Source organism: Solea senegalensis, linkage group LG21 (genome assembly GCF_019176455.1).
Source record: "Solea senegalensis isolate Sse05_10M linkage group LG21, IFAPA_SoseM_1, whole genome shotgun sequence".
NCBI classification, from domain to species: domain Eukaryota; kingdom Metazoa; phylum Chordata; class Actinopteri; order Pleuronectiformes; family Soleidae; genus Solea; species Solea senegalensis.
In genome coordinates, this window is record NC_058040.1 from 17,232,804 (window position 1) to 17,256,996 (window position 24,193).

At 41.5% G+C, this 24,193-nt stretch overlaps 1 protein-coding gene across 1 annotated transcript in view; it reads left to right on the forward strand.

The window, feature by feature from the left end:
* The window catches only part of LOC122758660 (netrin receptor DCC-like), an 88,220-nt gene that overhangs the window by 36,225 nt on the left and 27,802 nt on the right, over positions 1–24,193 (forward strand). The window contains exon 2 of the mRNA XM_044012930.1: positions 17,066–17,425. Within this exon, the coding sequence (XP_043868865.1) occupies positions 17,066–17,425 (360 nt within the window). The remainder of the gene's footprint in view (positions 1–17,065; positions 17,426–24,193) is intronic.

Sequence of the window (24,193 nt, forward strand, 5' to 3'; positions counted from 1 at the left end):
TTCTTGTCCACTTTGCTCCCAAAACACACGTTAACACGAGTGAACATTTTCCTGAGGAGTCAAAGATCACAGTTTAAGCTCCTCCTTCATTTGAACGTGACCTCCATTTTGGTAAATCATGGTCCTGGTTTCTGTCAAATTGACCTGAAATGACGTTTACGTTGGATGTAGGACCTGAGACTGACGTCCCCTTTAATTTGATTGCGTTCCACTTGGGCTAGCCATCGTTAGCATCAAAGTCAATATAAATCTACGCAGTTTATTTGCTAAAACAAACGTCGTAGCAACAACTGATTAGACTTTAACAGTGCTATGTGTATGACTGATTTACTGTGAAGTTTTCTAAATAATAAATTGTAATAAATATACTCGCACAACAGCTCGTTTCATGGAAATGCTACGTTGTGGAATTGGCTGTAAATTTGCTAGCCAGTTTTACAATTTCTAGCCGAGTAAAATTTAGCTTAAAGCCATTGGTAGATTCTTTTTTGTTGTAAAATGAACATAAGATTGTTTGGCTTGTTTCTAGTGGGGCTGTGGAGCTGAAGGTGCCATCCATCTAAAAATCTGTCTTCAAACTTAAACTTGGCAGACGACTTCGTAAAGGCCGCCAGTTTGACGTCGTTGATGCGATGATGAACTCAAATATTTGTAAATGATCTACTTGGATGGATCGCTGAAGGTTGTTTAGACCAGGACAACCTTAGAAGTAAAAACGTACAGTATCACAACCTTTAGTCTGCTCAAGCAACAATACCATGATACCAATATAATCACAATACAACCATTCTGTAATAAATCAATATATTGCCAGACAATCATACATCGATACATCGCAATATATCTGTCAACTTCACCAGCGTAACATTTTGGGTTGTCTCCTTCGAAATTTGGCGATATCGTTGGTCATGGCGGTCTGACGTCGAACTCTAAGTCAGACATTTAGGATTATGTCGTGATTATTGATGGTTTTGACACACGTCGTAGCTCGTGATTCAGTCGTCGCTCATTCTGAGTACGTCAGATCCTGTCGTCCTACCAAAGTTTGTTAGAGCCGTGTCACACAGTGCAGTAAAATCATCTTGTGAGCATGGATGGATGCATCTCTTACCGTAGCTTGTGAGCGTGGATGGATGCATCTCTTAATGTAGCTTGTGAGCGTGGATGGATGCATCTCTTAGCGTAGCTTGTGAGCGTGGATGGATGCATCTCTTAGTGGCTTGTGGCGTGGATGGATGCATCTGTAGCTTGTGGCGTGGATGCTAGATGGATGGATGCATCTCTTAGCGTAGCTTGTGAGTGTGGATGGATGCATCTCTTAGCGTAGCTTGTGAGCGTGGATGGATGCATCTCTTACCATAGCTTGTGAGTGTGGATGGATGCATCTCTTACCGTAGCTTATGAGCGTGGATGGATGCATCTCTCCACTGTTATCCTGTCTGTAAACTCCCTCTTCCTCAGTCAGGTCACTTCTTCTTAAGTTCCCCCTCATTCATTTGAACAGCGCCACCGTGAGGAGACGTGAGAGGAGTAAAAGTGGCAGAGTGTTTATTCGAGTGATTATAATATCGATATTTGCGCTGCTGTGTCTATTATTGCATTAAACGCATAAGGACGATGACATTTCACCAAATCTTTGACTCTTTTGACTCGATAGTGAACATGTGGTGTTTTCAGTGTGACATTTGTGTTTGTTGTGTTGTTATGGAAACAGGTTATTTTGTCCTGGTGTCAGGTTTCACTCTGAGGTGAAAACCCTTGCTTGTGTTTGAGCTGTTGATTTGGCGACTGTAAACACAGAGCAGCGGCGACAGGTGGGTGGTGTTACCGTCCCATCTGTTCGGCCCTGGGGCCCCGGCCAACGCAGTGCAGGTCACCTCCGCATTAATCCGACTAATTAGCCTAACGAGCGTGTTCCGTGGTGCGCCGGACAAACGAGGGGCGACCCGAACACACGCGGGAACCAGGCGCCGCTGACTTCAGCGGAGCAGGGGGACGGAGACGCGTGAGACGACATGAACACATGAAGGACAAGCGACTTTTGTGTCAAATGAAAGCTGTAGTTTATATAATCTGTCACATATTAGACTCGTGTCTAAACCGCACAGAGACGCACGTTAGCTTTGACTGTGTTTTCCTCACATCAGTCAGGACGTGTCAGTTCTCAAACATCAGCTTCTTTTTCAGGCTCTTTTATAACAAACTAAACTTGACTGTGATGGAAAATGTATCTTCAGATGTGGAAAAACAACATCAATCTTCTCTCTGAACCAAAACTAACTGACTAATTATCATTAATAATAACAATAATAATAATAATAATAACAATACATTTTATTTGTTGGTGCTTTTCTCCTTACGCGCAACGTAAAAATAGAATAAAATACACTAAATGTTGCTGTAAACTTAAAAGCGATAAGTAATAAAACAATTTAAAAACCAGGTAACGTGAGTGTGACAGACGACCGTGTGCTCGTCTGTAATAACACACTCCGGCAGCCTCAGAACACTTCTGTGAAATAACACACCTCATCTCCTCCTTCCAGCCACTAATCTCCTCTAATCTCATGTCATTTATTCCCGCGTTCCAGACGTCACATTCCTTCATCATTCCCATCATCGCCACATTATCAGCAGCGTGTCCTCACTACATTACTGTCGTTATCATCGTTCACAGCAGACTCCACTCACTCCACGTCACCTCTGGCTGTTTGCCATTAAAAGGTACATGTTAGCGGCTAATGGCTACTTAATACGAGCTAACGTGAGATGTTCATAATTACACAATACTGGGAATGTGTTGTGGTTCACATGAGAACAGACACGGATCAATAATATAAGGAAAATAAATCTCAAGCACACGTCGCTCCTTAGCAACTGAAAGCTACTAAAGGCATGAGGAGCTCGTTAGCAGCTAACGGCTAACAGGCGGTCTGTTGTCAAGCACAGCTACAGGTTGTTATCTGCTTTTTTTTTGTGGTAAAACATCATTTTTAAATCTTCCATGTGAAATATTAAATCCCTGATCATGGAAAATCCCTGCGATACTCCGTGATTTAATATCTTGATGTTTTGTGTAGTTTTTATTGATCCCCTCTGATTTTGTGTGTCTGAAATAGTTCCTGATTCCATCATCAGCAGCAGCATTGTCATCATTTCTCTGGTTTAACACAAACAGAAATGTTTTGATGTTTTTTTACATTTGACGCGTTGTTTTAACATCGTCTATAAAATTAAAATTAGACACAAAAACGTTGTGTTTTCACTGGTTTGAGCTGTTGTGAGCAGATACTAGTGTGTGTGTGTGTGTGTGTGTGTCTGAACATACACACACTTTCACTTTCTCTGGGGACAAGATAAAGCTTGAAGGTAAATCTGTGTGTGTGTGTGTGCGTGTGTGCGTGTGTGTGTGTTACAGAGAGATTGTTAGATAGCGAAGCCTTCACATTGCTGACAGCGACTACTGAACCTACCCATAATCCCCTGCAGGACTGACTGTGGCCAGCGTTGGCGTGTTGACCCCTGAACAGATGCTGCCGGGTGTGCGTGTGTGTGTGTGTGTGTGTGTGTGTGTGTGTGTGTGTGTCGTGTGTACAGAGAGATTGTTAGATAGCGAAGCCTTCACATTGCTGACAGCGACTACTGAACCTACCCATAATCCCCTGCAGGACTGACTGTGGCCAGCGTTGGCGTGTTGACCCCTGAACAGATGCTGCCGGGTGTGTGTGTGTGTGTGTGTGCGTGTGCGTGTGTGTGTGTAAAACTGGATTAAATGTGTTTGCTCATTTGTTTTTCTTGGTCAAGGAAACATTTTTTTAAAATGAATTTATCAACAAAGTCTCTTCATTCTAAAGTAAAAATTGGTGTTTGTATTTTATTTAGAAATAAAGGAAACAAAGATACAGTTTTTTTTTACAGTGTATTTAACCGCAGACGACGTCCTGACATTTCAACTTTTTTACAGTCAGAAGTGAAAACATAGAAAAGTAATTTCATGTAAAAGAAACGTCGATTTTGAATGAAGTAAATTAGGGGAAAGTGAAGGGGAAGAAGGAAAGGAGGCGAGGGAAGAAGGAAGGAAGCAGGCGATACCCGTCATCCCTGTGGCAATGCTCCTCCCCCAACATCACGCTCCAGTGAGTGTGATTGACAGCTACCAACCCCCAGAACACACACACACACACACTAAACATATTCTCTAAATATAAACCGCAGGCCTTCGGGTGTTTGTTGAGGGTATTTGTTGTGTAATATTTATTTATTTGTGTGTGTTTGTGCAGCACTGAGGGAAATGAAGCTTTATTTTGTCTCATTGTTGACTTGTCGTCTCTCTGGACTGGGATGGATAAATGTTCCCTGCACTTTCTAAGTAATATCTGCGACATCTTTATCTCACTGTTGACAACAGGAAACTGAAGTGTGTCAAACACTCACTCTCCCACACCAAAGTCCACAGAGAGAACACCACACGAGGCAGCAGAGGACCAGCAGCTCCTGTGTCCCCGTGACCTTAAATCACTGATTTTCTCTCTTTGGTGTGGGAGAGTGAGTGGTTTACAAAGTCTGTTTCTGATGACATTGACTTATACTTGATGTTGGAGGTTCAGCAGGTTTTATGTCCACATTAAGACTCAGACAGTGAAGTGGCCAATCGCAGCAGCAGCCTCTTTAGACTCACTTTAAATCCACTTCCTGTACCATGACGACTTTTTCGACTCACCGTTAAATTAGCATTCAAGGACGACAGCGTCCCATGAAGGCGTGAGCAGCAGCGATGATGTCGCTGTGTGGGACGAGCACGGACGACACCGGATCATGTTTGATTTACAGCAACTACAAAGACAAAGTACACGACTGTACATGATTATTCATTTAAAATGATTGTTCAGTTGACTTCAGCACTGTGTGACTCACAGGACTCAATGGTGAGTTATATCTTTATCTTCTTATCTTATCTTAATCTTAAGCACATGTTCTTTATCTCACTGTCACAGTTTTTCAAGAAGAGGAAAATAAAGTTTTTACACCCCACACCAAACCCCATGGAGAAAATCAGTGATTTAAGCTGGCGGGGACACAGGAGCTGCTGCACCTCTGCTGCCTCGTGTGGTCACTTTGTGTCACTGAGGTCAATCTGAGCAAAGGAGATTAAAAGCCCTATTGTCAAAATAAGACATTTGAACTTAGTGATGGAGGCAGCAGTGTGTGTGTGTGATGTTAAAATCACTGATTTTCTCTATGAGGTTTGGTGTGGGACAGTGAGTGTGTGTGTGCACGGACCTAATTTGGGGGGGGACACAGGGGACATGTCCCCCCCACTTTTTCAAAAGGCCGTTTTGGTCCTGTGCACTTTTTACCGTCCAAAAACAATGAGACGCGTCCTAGGACCAAGCGGAAAACGGCCGCTCAAGCTGAAGCCTGGCTGTTTCCCTTACTTTAGACCCGCCCACAAGCTCCTGGATTGGCTCTGTCCTTGTTAATCTGCTGCTGTAATTTGGGCGTTTGTTCTGCCTGGATTGTAATATCAGAGGTTTCATTTACATTAACGTTTGAATCGGTGTTCATGTGCGTGTGTGCGTGCATGTGCGTGCGTGTGTGTGTGTGCGTGTGTGTGAGAGTGTAAGTTACACCCATCCTGCAACACCTTCACTGGCTCACAACAACGCTCCCCTCATCATCAATTAAGCTCTCAATAATCTTGTAAAGTGTGATAGTTTTATTGAAAGTGCTGATAAATGAAATGTATTATTATTCTTGTTGTTATTAAAAAGGGGAAATAAAAAAATTTTTTATACATCCAAGTATTTTCCTCTATAACAAAGGTAATAATAAAACTGATGATTGTTGCACAGGTGACGGATAGTAGAGACGCAGAAGGAGATACAGGAGGACACGTGTGTGTGTGTGTGTGTGTGTGTGGGAGAGTGAGTGGTTCAGTGAGATAAAGACGTGAAACATGTTCTTAAGATATCGAAGACTTAAAGAACCTTTTGGGGCTTAAGACCTGGTTTAAGGTTTAGGGTTAGGTCATGTTAGTAAGTCTCCAGTAAATGAATGTCCTCTAAAGTCACATAACACCAGAAAGTGTGTGTGTGTTCTTGTATTTATTGCCTCTTTTTCTGTCAGCCTTGTCAGGACCAGTAGTCATCCTCATGGAGACCAAAACCTGGTCCTAATGAAGCAGATTGTGGGTCATTAACTGGTCATCATAAACAGCAACATTAAAAACGTGTACCTAATAAAGTGACCACTCTGGTTTATGACTCTGACCTGTGCTGTGATTGGTTGTTCCTGAATGTCCAGCGCAGGTGGGCGGCGTCAGTGTGGGGGCGGAGCCAAGGCTGAACCCTGGTTATTGTCTGTGTCGTTACTGCGTTTGGTTCCTCATTAGCGAGGCGTGTTCTCGTCGCTGCCTCTAATTCTGTCTCTGATATGTGACAACAGACGACCTCACTCTTAACCCCGCCTCCCCCAAGTCCAACACGCTGTTGACCTCTGACCTCAAATTGCACCCCTTTAATTTCCCTGCTCACACACACGCAGGCTTTGTTTGGGGACTGACACTCTTGACCTGCGTCTGCCTGTTTGTTTCCTGCTGACACACACACACACACACGCACGCACACACACACACGCACACAGCTATTGTGTGAGGAGGAGGGTCTGTGGGTGATGACTGATGATGGTGAAGAAAGAGGTTCCCTCTGTCTGTTAACACCCATAAACTACCAATCTGTCAGGCTTACACCATTGTGTGTGTGTGTGTGTGTGTGTGTGCAGTGTGTGTGTGTGTGTGACATATTCGCCGGCTGCGCCTAAGTCTCGGGGGACAGCAGTTGGAAAGCCTGTGGCTTCTGTCTTGATTGGTCATGGGACACACACACACAGACACACACACACACACACACACACACACACACACACACACACACACAGAGGTTTGTATAGCTGCCCTTGTAAGGACTTCCTCTCATTTGAACAAAGCGTTTTCCCTCTTTTTAAACGTAACCACAACTCCAATCTTAGTCCTAAACTTTAACCAGTTCCTTTAGAAATGATGTTCTGCCTCATTAGGACCAGGTTTTGGTCTCCAGGATGACAAGTGGTCCTGACAATGTCAGTGTTTGTGACAGAACACACACACACACACACACTCACGCAGCAGATGTGTGAATGAGTCGTCTGCGTCTGTTTATGGTGCAAATATAACAAGTCTGATAAATAAACATTATAAGCACATCAGCTACACACACACACCCATGCACGCACACACACACACTCTAACAGTAGAATTAAATCTGTTTCCGCTGCAGCTAACACTAATGACATCGCAGTGAAAATTCATTTCTCCATAAAACAACTTGAATGTTTACTTTCATTAGACCCAAAATAAACCCGGCTTCTGTTCTTGATGATGACTTAAACAGTACGATAATATCACAATCAAAATGGGAGGAGTCTGGGATAACTAACCACGCTCTGATTGGACGTAAGAGTCGACGTAAGAAAGACCGTGTCCAAATGTGTTTGACCAGTTTTTACACTGAACTGTGACGATTTAAACCTGGATTAACACCTGAAAACAAAGGTTTACTGTTGTTTACCACACACTGATTTATTCAAAAACATCCACACCTTTTACTCCAAAATCAACAAAGCTTCTTTCTGTGTATTCTTTCACACCAGAGATCAACACACACTCGTCCTGACGCCACGTTTGAAGTGACGTATGTAGACGTGGTTGTTTGTGCTCTGGTCGCCATGGAAACGCAGCCCTGGACAGACACTTACAGCCTGTGATGATGTGTCGAGAAAGAAATGTGCTTTTCTTTTTTAGAAACAGAAACAGAATGTGTGTGTGTTTGTGTGAGCGCATTTGTGTGTGTGTGTGTGTGTGTGTGCGCGCGCGTGCGTGTTTGTGTGTGTGCATGCGGCGTGTGTGTGTGTGCGCGCGTGTGCGTGTGTGTGTGCGAGTGTTTGTGTGCGCGTGTGTGTGCATGTGCGTGTGTGCGTGCGTGCGTGTGAAAGTGTTTGTGTGCGTGCGTGTGTGTGTGTGTGTGTGTAAGGTCAAATTGCAACATGTTACCTTTATTCTCATTAAGTCCAAACAGATCAATGCACCTAAACAGTGAAGTAGATGAAATCAATACGAAGACATCGCACACATATGGTAAACAACACACACACACACACACACACACGTTTGTGCAACAGTCGTTGGGAGGACACATCATAGACAGAATGCAATCCCTCGCCCTTTACCCTCACTTTAAAATAATCCCGGTTCTAACTCTAATCCTAAAACCAGGTCTTAGTCCCCAAAAAGCCCTTTAAAAATGTGAGGACCAGACACTGTCCTTTCCCAAAATGTCCTAATTTGTGGTCCTCACAAAGCTATTAGTACAGGAACACACACACGCAGAGCGGTAGTTAGGAGGAATCTTAAATTCATGGTCAATATTATTGATCCACGCTGGCCTTGTATGCTGAAGGCCAACTTTGTGAGGTAATCAGGGTTATGACTGGACAATGGGAGGAGACAGGGGGCAGATGGAAGTATGGAGGGATGAAGGACAGAGGAGACAAGAAGGAAGGAAAGGACACAGCTAACGACACAAAAGAGACAGGAGGAGAAAATGAAGGAGGTGTAATCAAACATTTTAAAGATACACTATGTGAGTTGTAGCTGTAGTGTTGATTTGTTGTCATGACTCTGCGTCCATTAACTGAAAACACACCTGACTGAGGGAGCGTTTGTGTGTATACAGCAGCAGAGCAGAGGCGGGCGGAGACGAGAAGTGTCAAAGTTTAACTCTAACCTGTTTGCAGTCGACTCAATAAAAGAAGGCACTTCCTGTTAGGGGTGGGAGTCGCCAGAGACACCACGATACGATACTGTCACGATATTATCACGATTATAAGTCATGGTATGACATTATTGAGATATTAAATTCACAATATTATCACGATATTGTATTTAGAGTATTTGCTAAATCACATATTGTGATATACTCACAACAGCTCTAGTGAGAGTGAACACTTGGCGCCATCTACTGGACGGATACGTCAATTGATTTTTTTTGCTACGTCAAAATGTAAATATGTGTGTATACGTACAGTATGTATGTCATTGGAGATTAATCCACATTAAAGGCCGAGGTCAAACATTTGGAATTCCAGTCCGTGTGACTCCAGGTCACTGAGGTCACTGAGGTCGCTGAGGTCGCTGAGGTCGCTGAGGTCACTGAGGTCACTGAGGTGGTTCGTGTCAGCGTCGCAGTTACAGGTCATTTACTTGTCGGCCGTACAGTGATGCTACACTGATTTTTCATCCGTCGCACTCTGGAGGCTTTTCGTGCTCGTGTTGGTAGAAAATCACACTGAGCCGCACACTGGTGACCTTTCACCCCTGGAAATGGTTTCCAGCTGTAAGACATTTTCTCAGCAACATGGAACCAATTTTCTCTTTCTTCTCCGCTGAGTTTTGCTCAGGAAAAAAACCGTCACGGTGTTTGTGGTGTTTACGGACACAAAAACTTTAAATTGCATTTAATTTGACGGCAATTTCAAATGTTTATTTTAAAACATGGCTTTTAATGTTGTGAAAGTATAAAAAGACATTTTACATTACAAAAACGTACAAGATGAAAGCAACATTGAAGATTGAGTACTGTAATATCTTTTTATCCTCATCTGTTGTTAATTTTGTTGCTTTTATTTCTAAATTCTCTCCGTCCAGGAAGTGAATCTATGATCAAAGACGAGCTACTCACCAACTTTTAGTGATTACGAGCGATTACCAGGCTCATTATGCTAGTGTAAGTTATTTTTCACGTTAGATTTCCCTGCAAGATCACACAAGGAAACGGTTCAGTAGAAAACAAAAGCTTTACATGATTTTAAAACATTGTGATTAAGAGTAAACGTGGAAACGTGACCGTGTTAGCAGAGACATATTAGCACTAGCTGTCTTTTTCTTGTCACTGTGGTTTTGTTTGTTTGTTTTAGAGCCAGAAGCTAGCTGGAGCCTTAGCTATTTAAGAAAAGGCTAACTAGGTATAGTGATCACACAGAAATGTTAGCATTAGCCGTGATGTAACTTTAGGCTTCAGCGTTGGTGTGTGTTAGCGTGTTAGTGTGGGTTAGCGTGAGTTAGTGTGTGTTAGCATGTGTTAGTGTGTGTTAGTGTGTGTAGCTGTGTGTGTGTTAGCATGTTAGTGTGTGTGTGGCGTGTGTGGGTGTAAAGCATGTGTTAATGTGTGTTAATGTTAGTGTGTGTTAGCATCGTTAGTGTGTGTTAACGTGTGTTAGTGTGTGTTAGCATGTGTTAGTGTGTGTTAGCGTGTGTCGGTGTATGTAAGCATGTGTTAATGTGTGTTAAGCGTGTTAGTGTGTGTTAGGGTGTTAGCATGTGTTAGTGTGTGTTAGCATGTGTGTGTGTTAGTGTGTGTTAAGGTTAGTGTGTGTTAGGGTGTTAGTGTGTTTGTGTGTTAGCGTGTGTTGGTGTATGTAAGCATGTGTGTTAATGTGTGTTAGTGTGTGTTAAGCGTGTTAGTGTGTTAGCGTGTGTTAGTGGGTGTTAGCATGTTAGTGTGTGTTAGCATGTGTGTGTGTGTTAGTGTGTGTGTTAGCGTGTTAGTGTGTGTTATAGGTGTTAGTGTGTTTGTGTGTGTTAGCGTGTGTGTTGGTGTATGTAAGCATGTGTTAATGTGTGTTAGTGTGTTAGTGTGTGTTAGTGTTAGTGTGTGTTAGGTGTTGTGTTGGTGTTATTGGTGTTAGCATGTGTTAGCAGGTGTTAGTGTGTGTTAAGCGTGTTAGTGTGTGTTAGCAGGTGTTAGTGTGTGTTAGCGTGTTAGTGTGTGTTAGCGGGTGTTAGCATGTGTTAGTGTGTGTTAGCAGGTGTTAGCATGTGTGTGTGTGTAGTGTGTGTTAGCGCGTGTTAGTGTGTGTTAGCAGGTGTTAGTGTGTTTGTGTGTGTTAGCGTGTGTTGGTGTATGTAAGCATGTGTTAATGTGTGTTAGTGTGTGTTAGCGTGTTAGTGTGTGTTAGCGTGTGTTAGCGGGTGTTAGCATGTGTTAGTGTGTGTTAGCGTGTGTTAGCATGTGTTAGTGTGTGTTAGCGGGTGTTAGCATGTCTTAGTGTGTGTTAGCTTGTGTTAGAGTTTTTGTCTCGGTTCACTTCAGACCTGTAGAAGGTTTTGTGGTTTTGTGCCAAACATTGTTCCAGGATGTGAGAGATAATGAAACGTTAAAGTCATTAACGATGAATCTGAGCTGAGTTTTCTAAAGTGACACTTAATTAAGAAAAGAGAGCGAAGTGGACACAATGCCGAGGTGTGTAAGTGTGTGTCAGTGTGTGTGTGTGTGTGTGTGTGTGTGTGTGTGTGCGTGTGTGTGCATCTGTGTGTATATCTGTGTGTTGTGCGTGTGTCTCGTGTATGTCAGTGTGTGTGTGTGTGTGCGTGTCTGTGTGTGTGTGTCAGCGATGAAATGTGTAAAAGCTATTTCATTTTCACTTTGACTCAAAGCTACTTTACACTTATCAGTGAGGTGTGTGTGTGTGTGTGTGTGTGGTGCGATGCGTGCGTGCGTCGGTGTGTGTGTGTGTTATGATAGCTCCCTCCACACTTCTTTGACAGTAAGCTACCTTGTTATCAGTCAATCACTGGCTCTGCGTACGTGTGTGTGTGTGTGTGTATAATTGGTCGGCTGTTGACAGTGTGTGACAGCAGAAAAGGTCTCAGTTAATGACCAAACGCGTAACCACACACACACACACACACACACACACACAGACACACACACACACACAGACACACACACAGACACACACACAGACACACACACAGACACACACTCACTCCATTTATAATCATATTTCTCAGGGGAGAAAGTGTCAGTGTTGTCTCTTGAAGCATTTTGACAAGGACCAAATGGAAAAGACATATTCACCTTACACTCTCTCTTTGTGTGTGTACATATACAGTACATTTATATGTATGTATATATACACAGTATATATACATACATATACTGTGTATTTACATATATATATATAAAATATATGTATATATACACGTGTATGTGTATACATATAGTTGCTCCTTTTTTCTCCCTAATAACAACAATAAGCATCACAGTACAAAATATAAAATATTCTTACATTCATTTCTTCACCTAATTATACAATATTTAAAATGATAATGATGTATTTTAGTAATGCAGGGTTGTCAGGACGCACCTGCTGTCCACTGCAGCCCCGCGTGGACCTGCATTATTATATAATATAACATTAAATAAAGAAAGGAAGAGAAACATGAAAGGTTGTGTCTGTGATTGTTCTGAGGCTTTTGAACGTCTGCCGTCGTTAATTTAATTTACGCCGCGAAAAGGCTGCGATTGATGGCGGTGACACACACACACACACACACACGTACGTGCGGTAATTATCAAGAAACACAGCAGGCGCAATGAAATTAAGCAAATTAACACCAATTGGTGTGAACAGCTGTGTATGTGTGTGTGTGTGTGTGACATAATCAGATTCAGATGAAACTACTTTCCTCTTTATTTTTTGTGAAGAATTTCATCAAAATGTTTGAAAATCAGTCACAAGGACAATTTATTGAGTTTATTTTGTAAGTGTGTCCTTCCGTTAGCAACTTCCTGTCTGCGGTTTTTGTCGAATCAGTCCGGATGTTTGGTGACATGTAGACGATCACCCAGTTATGTTTCCAGTCCATTTTGGTCAGAATGGATCCACTGATGACATCACAGATCAAACCTTCAATAACTCCCACAGAACTGTAAGAAGTCCTTATCATAGCTCTGTCAAAACTCATCGGATTTGAATGAAATCTGGGATATTTTTGCAGGATCAGACACTCCGGTTCATCCGGATCTGGTCCAGATTATGGATTAAGTGGCAATTTAAAATTAGCATGCTCAAAATGTTTCTTATAGTGATCGGTAATGATAGAATGAGTCATGAGGGGAAAATGAACGTGTGATTTACATGAAGCGTGACGCTGAGGGAGTTACCTGTTACCACTGTGTGTGTGTGTGTGTGTGTGTGTGCATGTGCATGCATGTGTGTGTGTGTGTCTGTGTGTGTGTGTCTGTGTGTGTCTGTGTGTGTGTCTGTGTGTCGCGTGCATGCGTGTGTGTGCTGTGCAGTGTGTGTGTGTGTGTGTGTGTGTCTGTGCATGTGTGTGTGTGTGTGTGTGTGTGTGTCTGTGCATGTGTGTGTGTGTGTGCTGTGTGTGGTGTGTGTTGGTGTGTGTGTGTGTGTGTGAGTGTGTGTGTGTGTGTGTGTGTGTGTGTCAGCTGGGATTGTCTGCAGGATTATGGCAGTGAAAGTAAAATGAGACACTGCGGGTGAACGACAGGTGAGACTCATTAATGAGAGCTTAATGCACACACACGCACACACACGCACACACACACACACACACACACATGCACGCACAGACACACACACGTACACAGTTGTCCAGCTGGTGTCTGAGCCCACTGCAGATGGGACGTTTACACAAATCTGTGTGTGTGTGTGTGTGTGTTCTTGTATTTATTGCCTCTTTAGGACCTTTTTTTAAAACACTGACCTTGTGAGGACCAGTCGTCCTCACAGAGACCAGAAGAGTCCTAATGAGGCAGAACCTCATTTCTCAGGAACTGGTTAAGGTTCCTTTGTTTGGTTTGGTTTCAAGTCTTTGTTTGGTTTGTTCAAATGAACATAAGAATCATTATCATCGTTATCATATCTCTGGTGTGTGTGTGCAGGATTAGACGCTCTGCTATGAGCCAGATTATCATGTGGATCTGATCCAGATTACGGATTAGGCGGCACTTAAAATGTGACATGGTTCAGTCCCATTGAAGAAGTTCACATATGTTTATCTCAGCAACATCTTCTTTATGTAACATGTTAATATCTGTAAGGAGGTAAAGTTCTATACACATCCAGAAGGTTCTTTGTTTGTTTGTTTGTTTGTTTGTGGAGCAAACATCAAGAAATATTTATTTTATGAACAAAAGCACTAATATATGAATAAACAGATTATTATTGATTATGTAAATAATCATTTATAGCAGTAACTCTGTCATGCTCTGAACTGCTGCTGATGCTGATGATGCTGATGCTGCTGATGCTGCTGATGCTACAGGGAAATAAAGGCTAACTTCTTCTTCTACTTTATAATCTCCTCATTTTAAACTTTCTCACTCAAATGCCAGTCATGTGAGGGATTTATTTTTTTCTTTAATAATTTTTTTGGGACGATATTTAAATTTCTTCCCTTTTCCTCATTTTTCCTGCTGCTTCTTCTTCTTCCTCCTCCTGTTCTTGTCCTCCTTTCAGTCAAGATAGTTCTCAGCTGGTAGGCAGCTGCTGGCACACACACACACACACACACACACACACACACGGGCAGTGTCTGAAAAGACGACTGCATTAAGACTCTGGGCAGCGTCCAACAACTGTGTGTGTGTGTGTGTGTGTGTGTGTGATGGTCTTGGCTATTGTCCACCTTCCTGTCACTGAGTTTCATTACTTCAGTCTTGTACCTCTCTATGTCCTAGTCCTTCTCTCTCTCTCTCAGTGTCTGTCTCAACATATATATATATATATATATATATATGTATATGTATACACAAATGTGTGTGTGTATGTGTACACATACAGTATATATATACATATATGTATATATATTTAAATATATATATACATATACTGTAGAATAAACCGTTGAAACCTATTTTGTAGAAATAACAATATTCAGGGGATGAAAGAAGGAAAAATCTGTGAATCACTAGTGAGTTTCTTGGAGAAAACATTAATAAAATGTCTTCATGGAGCAAATTTAATCCCAAAGAAACTCACATCGAGCTTTTTTGGGATTAAATTTGCTTTATATTAAATGGACATAAAATAACACAAGTGTATTTACAGTAAACTACACAGTGAGGCTATTTTAATTTACAGATTAAAAAGATGAACAATAAATGAATTTTTGGGATTAAATTTGCTTTATATTAAATGGACATAAAATAACACAAGTGTATTTACAGTAAACTACGCAGTGAGGCTATTTTAATTTACAGATTAAAAAGATGAACAATAAATGAATGAGTGAGTGTTTAAAGTGTGTCTGTATGCAGATGATATTACGCTCTTATTGTGAAATTATACATAAATAATACAACATTTGCATAAATGAAAGTTAATAATAATGGATAAAAACACCTGAGAGTAGATGAAGAGTGATAACATCAAAGTGCAGGACAACGAGGACAAGGACACACACACACACGTGTCCTCATGTGTGTGTGTGTGGACAGACAGATAGAGCTGTCATAATGAAGTGATTTAGTGACGGTGGGGGAGGCGGAGCTGCCAAAGAGCAATCAATAAGAAGGAAATCACCATAAAAGGACAGGAAAGAGGAAACAAGGGAGAGGGAAGGAGGGAAGGAAGGGAGTTCTACTGTAAGTGAATATTTACTACAGCCACTGGTTGCAAAAAGTGATACGTGAAAATAAGCATGTACTTCTCAAAGAATAAAAATAAAAATAAAAATAAAAATGACACTAACACTACAGAAGCACAGACACATTTCACAGAATAAAAAAAGAGTTTACAATAACAAAAACAAACAAAACACACATTTATGATGCAAAATAAATGAATGGTGGTCCCCATAAAATCAACTAGTGGGCCACATTTGGCCCACGGGCCGTGGGTTTGAGACCTCTGTCACGTAATAATAAAAATACTCTCATTAGTATTGGTGCTGCATGTTGTTCTATAGACTTAATAATATCTATATTTATTTCTTCGTGAAACAGGGACATATCTGTTATTTAGAGTATTTTTATTTAAATCTGAATCTGTGAGCGTTTAAAAAACACATCAATCAAATGTGAGAAGAAAAAAAGAGACTCTGTTCAACCTTTTCAGAAAGTAAATAAATAAAAAATAAAAAGTCTCTGACTGTAACAAAGTGCCGCTGTGATCAGGATGAAAGGAGACGTGGCGGCGGCAGCGGCGGCGGCGGCGGCGTCTGTCACAGCGTTTTTTATGAGATTAAACATAAAAACAAAGAGTAAAATCAGGTTCACGTGGTTCTGACAACGAGGATAAAGTCTGCGCTGACAAAATAAAAGACGGATAAATGAAAAACCATAAAAGCATTAAAGATGTTAGCATCCTACATAAACATGACAACATTCAGCGTGATCTGTGATGCTGTCTAATCCATAATCTGAATCCGACTTGGATTAGATTTAGTCTAATGGCAGGGAGTCTGATCCTGCACACACACACACACACATGAGTTTTGACACTTTTGCTCATTCTAAGTGATCGTGATCGTGACGTCATCGCTGGGAAGATTCTTACCAAACTTACTCAGGTGATCACCTACACGTCACCACATTCATCCGCCAAAAACTGGAACGCCTCCACACACCTCGACATAGCAATCCAAGATGGCTGCCACTCTCATACTTTTACTGTTAATAATACTCTGGTCTCATTTGTTTCACCGTAGTACTGTTGAGCTTTTATCTGTACACACGTTGCTACACTGTTTGTGTGAGTAAACTACGTTGTTGTGTAGAATGTTGTTATTGACTGCTAATGCTAACAATAGCTACTAATGACTCACAATGGTTAACAATGTCTAACAATGGCTAATGATGGCAATGGCTGATAATGGATAGCATTGGCTAACATTGGCTAGCATTGGCTAACATTGGCTAACATTGGCTAGCATTGGCTAACATTGGCTAACATTGGCTAGGCCGAGATACTTGGTCAAGGTTGTTTTCTGACTCAAATGGAACAAGGTCAACTCGTCACTTCCAGTTCTGACTTTGGATGTCTGATGCTAACGGAAACAACCGTCTCTTCATTAGAGCTGTAGTAGTAGCAAAGGATTATGGGTACTCACGTGAGTTCTTGCAAAACAAACTAGTTTTTGCCTGAAAGACAGATCTTGTAAAATCACTCGCAGTAAACGGATTCCTGATGACCTCACGTCTTAATTCCTCTTCTCCTCCCACAGACGCCTCCACATCTTCTTCATCCTCTTCGTCGTCCTCCGGCCTCGGAGGGTTCGTGGACTTCACGTTCACCCAGGAGCCTCAGGACACAGTGACGGTGCGGGGCGGCGTGCTGCAGCTCGACTGTCAGGCTCAGTCCGACGCAGCGGCGGAGCCTCCCGCCATCACGTGGCGGAAGGACGGCGTGCTGCTGAGCACCGTGGTGGACGAGCGGCGGCGGCAGCTGAGTAACGGCACACTCCTGGTGCAGAACGTGGTCCACTCGAGGCACCACCGGCCCGATGAGGGGGAATACCAGTGTCTGGCCACGCTGGACGGACTGGGCAGCATCGTGAGCCGCACCGCCAGAGTGACCGTCGCCGGTAAGACACGATTCTCTTCTCAATTGAGCCCGAGCATGAATTTGTGCGAGGGACTTACTGCCTTCCTTCAGACTGGACGGGCATAAAAACTCTTGAAACTTTGCATGGAGGTCAGGCGATATTGGTATAGTGGTCGGACCTGTACGTTTCACCAGGGCTCTGTAGCGCCCCCTAAGATGGAACGTGGATGGAGAAAACCAAAATTAAGACAAACAAAAAAGTCCATTGGGATCATGGCCTCAACTCAACAGGAAGTCGGCCACTTTGAATTTGGCATCCATCTTGGCCGTTTTCACACTTCATAACTTTATTTATAACCTGAGAAGGACTCAACAATTTGGGTGAAATATCTACACTGCAAAAGTTGCCCCGTGGCCAAGTGGAAAGGGTACTCGGCTTGTAACCGGTTGGAGTCCCTGCCAGGTCAAGTGCTGGGGTGCCCCTGAGCAAGGTACCCAATCCCCATTGCTCATTGTTAATTGGACACAATGGGGAGCGTTGTGTCAGGAAGAGCATGCAGCTTAAAAATCTCTGCCAAAGTCAAATATGTGGATTATCCACTGTGGCGACACAGCAAAAATTGATTTTCAAGAAAGTTTCGTTTCTGCGAAATCTCTAACATTTTTTATAAATTGCAACATGTCGCCTTCTGTTATGTGCTTATTTTCAATTTTTTTTTTTTTTTTATTTGAAAGCCGTCCAAAGTTCGCCCTGAGTAGAAAAATGTGGGAGGAGTAGAAGAACACCATGGTTGCTCCTGAAGTGTTTAGTTTCACTCGATCTTGACTCTTGAACGCTCACTGCCAACAATGTCCAAGTGTAGATCAGTGAAAAAGACTTGTCTCCATCTATCTTATCTATTTCTAAATTCTACTTTTAAACAGCACGTCAGTTTCATGTAGCCGCTGCTATGCTATGAGTCGATGTGATTTGTGATTTCAGGTCTTACTTTTTAAATGTCGGACATTACTACTCATTTACTTTATAGTTTATTACTTATGGCTTTAAAATAACAGCAGCGTGAGTCAGTTCTCTTTGTAGCAGCGCGTCGTTATTGTTCAAGTCATGCACACGATACATTTCCCCGTATGATCAATATTTGATGGGTCAAAACTGTCGGAATTAGGGGGAAATTGATTTAAAAAAATACGATTTATAGAATGTAATGTGATCGTCATGGAAATAAATGACGGGAGGAGGAGAAGGAGGAGGAGGAGGAAGAGTCTCATTCACATTAATGTTTCTGCAACACCTTGACCTGCCCTTCACACACACACACACACACACACATGCATGATTTTTCTCCGTTCATATTCATTTGAGGGAACCAAAGTAATGTAATTTAGTAAGTGGAGTCCGGCTTAGGATCAATACAGTTTTATGAAAGACTGTAATAGACAGAGTAGCACTGAGGCTTAAGTGCATCACCTTTGCCAACACTGTACGACACCACCGTTAAAATCCAGTCTGAAGAAAGTCTGACGGATCGTTCTGCTTCAGAGGAAAAGGACTTTTATTTTATTCTGAAATGCCTCAGGGACGGGAATTAACTCTTATGTCAGGCTTTAGTGTTAGTAACCCTTAGTGCTCACACTGTACAGGTGAACTGCCAGTCTGTCCTGGACAGGAATTTATTTATGTTTTTTATGGTTTTTAGACACGGTTATAATCTATTTCTTCCAGGTTATAGGTATTTTTACACTTTCAAGCTTTGAAAACTGTTTGATCGCTGTGTGTGTGTGTGTGTGTGTGTGTGTGTGTGTGAGACAGCGAGCTAAATCAGGTGTGTTCCGATAACCTCTGTATAAACGTTTTAACACAGTCTTGTTCTGACACTGACACGTTAGCATGAACTCAGTGAGACTGTGCAAACATTAGCTTCACTGGCTAACTAATGGAGCAGCTATTGTCACTTTGCCATGTTTTCATTCTTCTTCTTCTTATCATCATTATTATTATTATTATAATCATAATGTCAAAAACCTTTATCAAAGTAAGAACAATAATTACACTGTAATATTCAGTCTCATCATCACTGCTCTGTCTGTCGTCTTTCCCTCTTTATCTCAGTGCTCTGTGTTTCTAATTAATTCCCACACACACACACACACACACAGACTGCTAATTGAATTTTTGAGCCTCTGATGTTCATTAGCATTTTGCCCTGTAATGTGTTGTGTAATGCCTGTGTGTGTGTGTGTGTGTGTGTGTGTGTGTGTGTTACATAAAGGCAGAAGTAATTGATGTTTTTAAGTGTAATTTTAAAGAGCCGAGCTCAAACATTTGAAAAGTGCTACAAAGTGTTCAGGAGGTTAGAGGACGTGTCAGTGACGTTATGAGACGTGTGTATATTTAAAAATGGACGTCACTTCCTGGTTGAAAGTTTTGTGGAAGTCGCTGTCAGCCACCAGGGGGCGAGTTGCATAAATTACATTGATTTATAGAAAAAAGGGGGAGGGGCCTGAACGTTTGATTATGCATTTGATTATTAAAGTCTGTTTCCGTGAATATATTGAAAATATACTAAACGCATGTTTTGTCAATTATTTCATTTAATAAAAAACAAACCTTTCCACACCAGTGACGACCTAATCTGAGGTGAGTCTAAATATTACCACAAGGTGGCACCGGCAGCTGGCGTCTAGTCACTGGTCTTTTGACGTGTGAGGTTAGCAGTTCGGTACGCCACTTATTTCTGTTGCCTTTCCATGAGTAAAAAGTACCAGAATAACTGTTCCCAGTCGTTCCCATTTTTCAGTTCCCTTCCCTTTGGTGTACCAGAGTAAAATGGTACGGTCTGTACCATGATGGAAATACAGCCTGTGAATGCATCTCGTTAGCTCGACACGTTGTAAACCCTGCATGACTTCCACTCGCTCTCATGCACTACACTTTTAAAATCCAACGAATAATCCCCTGATTGAAATCACAGTTTTTGTCATTAACTCATTCACGTCCGTTCACATCTGTCAAACTGGATGAAGTGTCTTGGCTCAACAAGCTGAGCCTGGGATCAAACCCCCCCAGACCCTACAGCTGGAAGACGGACTGCTCTCCCGCTGAACCACACCTCTGCCCGGGACTCAACCAATCTTCACTACTGTCCCGGTTTACAGTAAAAGTGCAGTTTATGGGACGCCCCAAGGAATGAGTTGTCCAAGCCCAACAATGGGGATGATTTAGAATGTGGTGGAAGTAACACACACACACACACACACACACACACACATATCGCCCAGTGTGCTGCAGCTGCTGGTCTCCAGTCTCTTTAATCGCTCTAATTGACTGGGGGGGATAAAGAGTCACTCCAGAGACCAAAACACTCAAACACAAAGAGCTGAGCGAGCTAAAGAGACGACCAGCTGATACACACTGTGATACACACTGTGATACACACTGTGATACACACTGTGATACACACTGTGATACTGTGTGTGTGTGTGTTTTATCCACCTCGTCATTGTCAGACGCTCAGAAATGACCAGCGCGTCACATGTTCAGCTCGTCGTTTGCGTTGCCGTCTGGCAGCTGAGGAAACGTCGACCTTTCTTTTATCTTCTCTGAATAAAAGCGACATTAGTCGAGGTCGGCGATGTTTGCACTTTCTGCTGAGTCATCACTCTTTAAAAACACCCACTCACGTAAGAAGTAAGAAGACTTTCTGTGAAATTGTCTCTGACACACTTATTATTTAAGTTAATACGACTTAAGTATTAAGTAGCTTTCATTTACAGTGAGTGAGTACAGAAGAGATTTGTGTTAAAACTGCATTTTGTCGCTAAAGCTCAAGAGCATCTTTGTTGCTAATGCTAATATCCACATAATGACCTTCTCTGGTAATGTCTGTGGACAGCAGGATTTACATATCATGACAGATTTACGGGGCTTTCTCCAAATCCATTATTTTAATTAACTAAGTACACTACAGTATGTGAGGTGGAAAGGATTATTTGGCGTTTTTCAGATATCCATCGTCGTGTCATGTAAATCAAATGCCCTGGGAGAGAGAGAGAGAGAACAACCCTTAGAGCGCCCCCTGTCGGCTGCTCTCCTTCAACTACCCTGCAGAGAGTTCCCTTTAGGACCATAATCTGTACTCCAGACAAAAACTGCCCCAAGCTGCAAAGAAACTGAAGAAAAGAGTCCTGAAGAGACTGATTAAGGTTGTTCCTTTTCTGCAGATGTTCCCACGGAAACGGGGCAGTTCGTATCGCAAAAGGTTTGTCATTAGTGTGTCATTAACTCCTCCTTCTTCTTCACCAGTCCATGAACTTCTCAGCCTCCTCTCGTATAATCATCTCTGTGATGACCTTTGATATATTTCACTGATAACAGAAGGACACAAACTCTCTCTGGAATCATCGACTCCATCTTTATCTTGGGCTAAGATTTAAAATTTAAACCAGCTCAGAACATGTTCTCCTCACAACTTACTTTTATTTATTTATTCTCTGCTTCTCCTTTTCAAGGCGTCGTCACAGCGGACATTTTTACACCAGATCTTGTACCGGACACAAACATCCCATTTATCCAGAATTGGGACTGGCACTAGCAGCACACAGGAAGAGGCCCCCGTGTGGCCAGTAAATAATGGGGATTAGGTGTCTGGGAACCCATGAGCACATGGATTCTGACCAGAAACTCTACGGTTACAAGCCCAATTCCCAATTTCAAGCCCTTAGGTTGAACAGCCATTTTTGGGCGATTTTGGCCATTTTGCACCAATGGTATTTGAACAAACTTGTCCTATAATTAACCCTTAAAACATACATACAGAGTCTATTATACTGTGCAATATAGAGGGTCTTATGTTCTTTTTTTCAGCACAACCAGTAACGATAATTGTACAGAAGTCACAAAATAGACAGTTTTTCATTTATTTTTGTCCATAAAAACGAGCCCAGAGAACTTTGAACTGCTACGTATTTCCAAATTATTTTATAGTACTTTTTGCTTTTATAAATAATTTCATCAGATGATGCTGAAATAAAGGGTTAGGGTTCGTTTTCTAAGGGTTGAACTCCACCCACACCAGTCTCAACAGCATGATGGTACAAACATTTTCTTCAACTCGAAAACCAATACGTTCATCAATAAAAAGATAAAAAGCAGTTGATGGTTCAGCTCCTGTTATTATGAATGCGTTATATCAAGAAAACTGATTAGAAACTTTTGTGGCACAAAAAATCTCACTCGCACTCAAGGATTAGATTTTGTTTGATTGAGTTTTCTGAAGAGAATTCTTTTTACAGCGGCACTGCATTGATTTTTTTTTTTTTGTTCTACTCCGTATCCGGTTACGTGAGCCTCATTAAAGACGAGCTTTGTCGTCAACCGGAGCGGAGCGAGAGACAAAATGGCCTTCAATCCATCCGTCCTCAATTAGCCGCCATCTCTCTGAGGATTTGAACAAATCCCAATTAGTGTGAGCGAGAAGAAGCGAGGCTCGACGCAGAGAAGCAGATAACAGTTGTTCCCAAGACGCAGATTCAGCGCATGAGCTCCCTCACTGCCCTCGCCTATTTACTGTAATCTGCATGTTATTTATTAGAGTTATTATGGCCTGTTTTTCTAATGAGGGCGAAAACGACTTGTTTGTTTGTTTGTGTGTGTGTGTCGTTGTGTGTACCAAGGTTATAATAGTTTTTATTTAGTTTTGACTTTGTTTTTTTAGTTAGTTAGTTTAAATTAGTTTTTAGAGCTAGTTTTTATTAAATTTTTAGTTTTTTTTAGCTTTTACTAGTTGTAATGTTAGTTTTTGTAATATTTACAAGATTCAAAAAGGTGATAATAAGTACTGTGTGTCATAAAAACAAAAGATTCAATTTTAAAAGTTTATGAGGACAATTTTACTACAATTTTAGTTATTTTTTATTCCAGTTAATGAAAATGTTTTTCCAATTTTACTTGTTCGTTATTTCTTTTAGTTTTCGACGCCTGGCAGAAAATAAAACAAAATAATTTTTCTCCCAAATTGTTTACCGCCAATTTGTCCACCAATTTGATGAATTAACATTTTTTACAGTGTATATCAGCCAGTCGGCGTATTCTTGTAGTTATGTTGTGTTATTAGTTTAAAAAAGAAGTCGTAATTCCAAAGAAACAACCCTAGTATAATATAATACCATAAGCCTAATATTCTTAAGTCAATTGAATAAAACACATTTTAATACTTAATACTGTAATGTTCCTTAAAATAAGAAAAACTGGTCAAAAACTAGAGAGAACTCAATTTCACAACAATTTAAGAAAGTTGAAAATCTGTCATGTAAGCAATATAACGATATATATGTAAAAATATTAAAATGTAAGTTCCTTTCCTTGATTAAGCTAACTTTAAGATAATGTATACTTTATATTTTCATAAGAAAATTCTAGTCCCCTGATTGGGATTTCATCCAAACCATTATTTTAGCTTTGGACTGATATTTGTTTATCCACTGAGGCTCACAGGTCAGTTACAAAGGAAGTGCCACAGGGTACAAACTGTGAGATTAGTTTTTGTGTTGTTATTTTAGGACTCAGTCTTTCTCACTTTGAACTGATCTCACACACGTTGGTTGAATTTGATGAGACGGAGTGAAAAGCCTCGTGAGAGGTTTACAGTGATCTTCAGTCAGAGAGGAAACTCTGATCATACGGAATGAAAGAAAAAACAAGACGAGGGGGAAACAGCGGGAAAGAAAGTCAGAGAGGAAGAGAAGTGGGTCACAACATCAGGAGGAGAGGGGAGATTTCAGCGAGAATAAAACATTAAGGAGGAGGTGG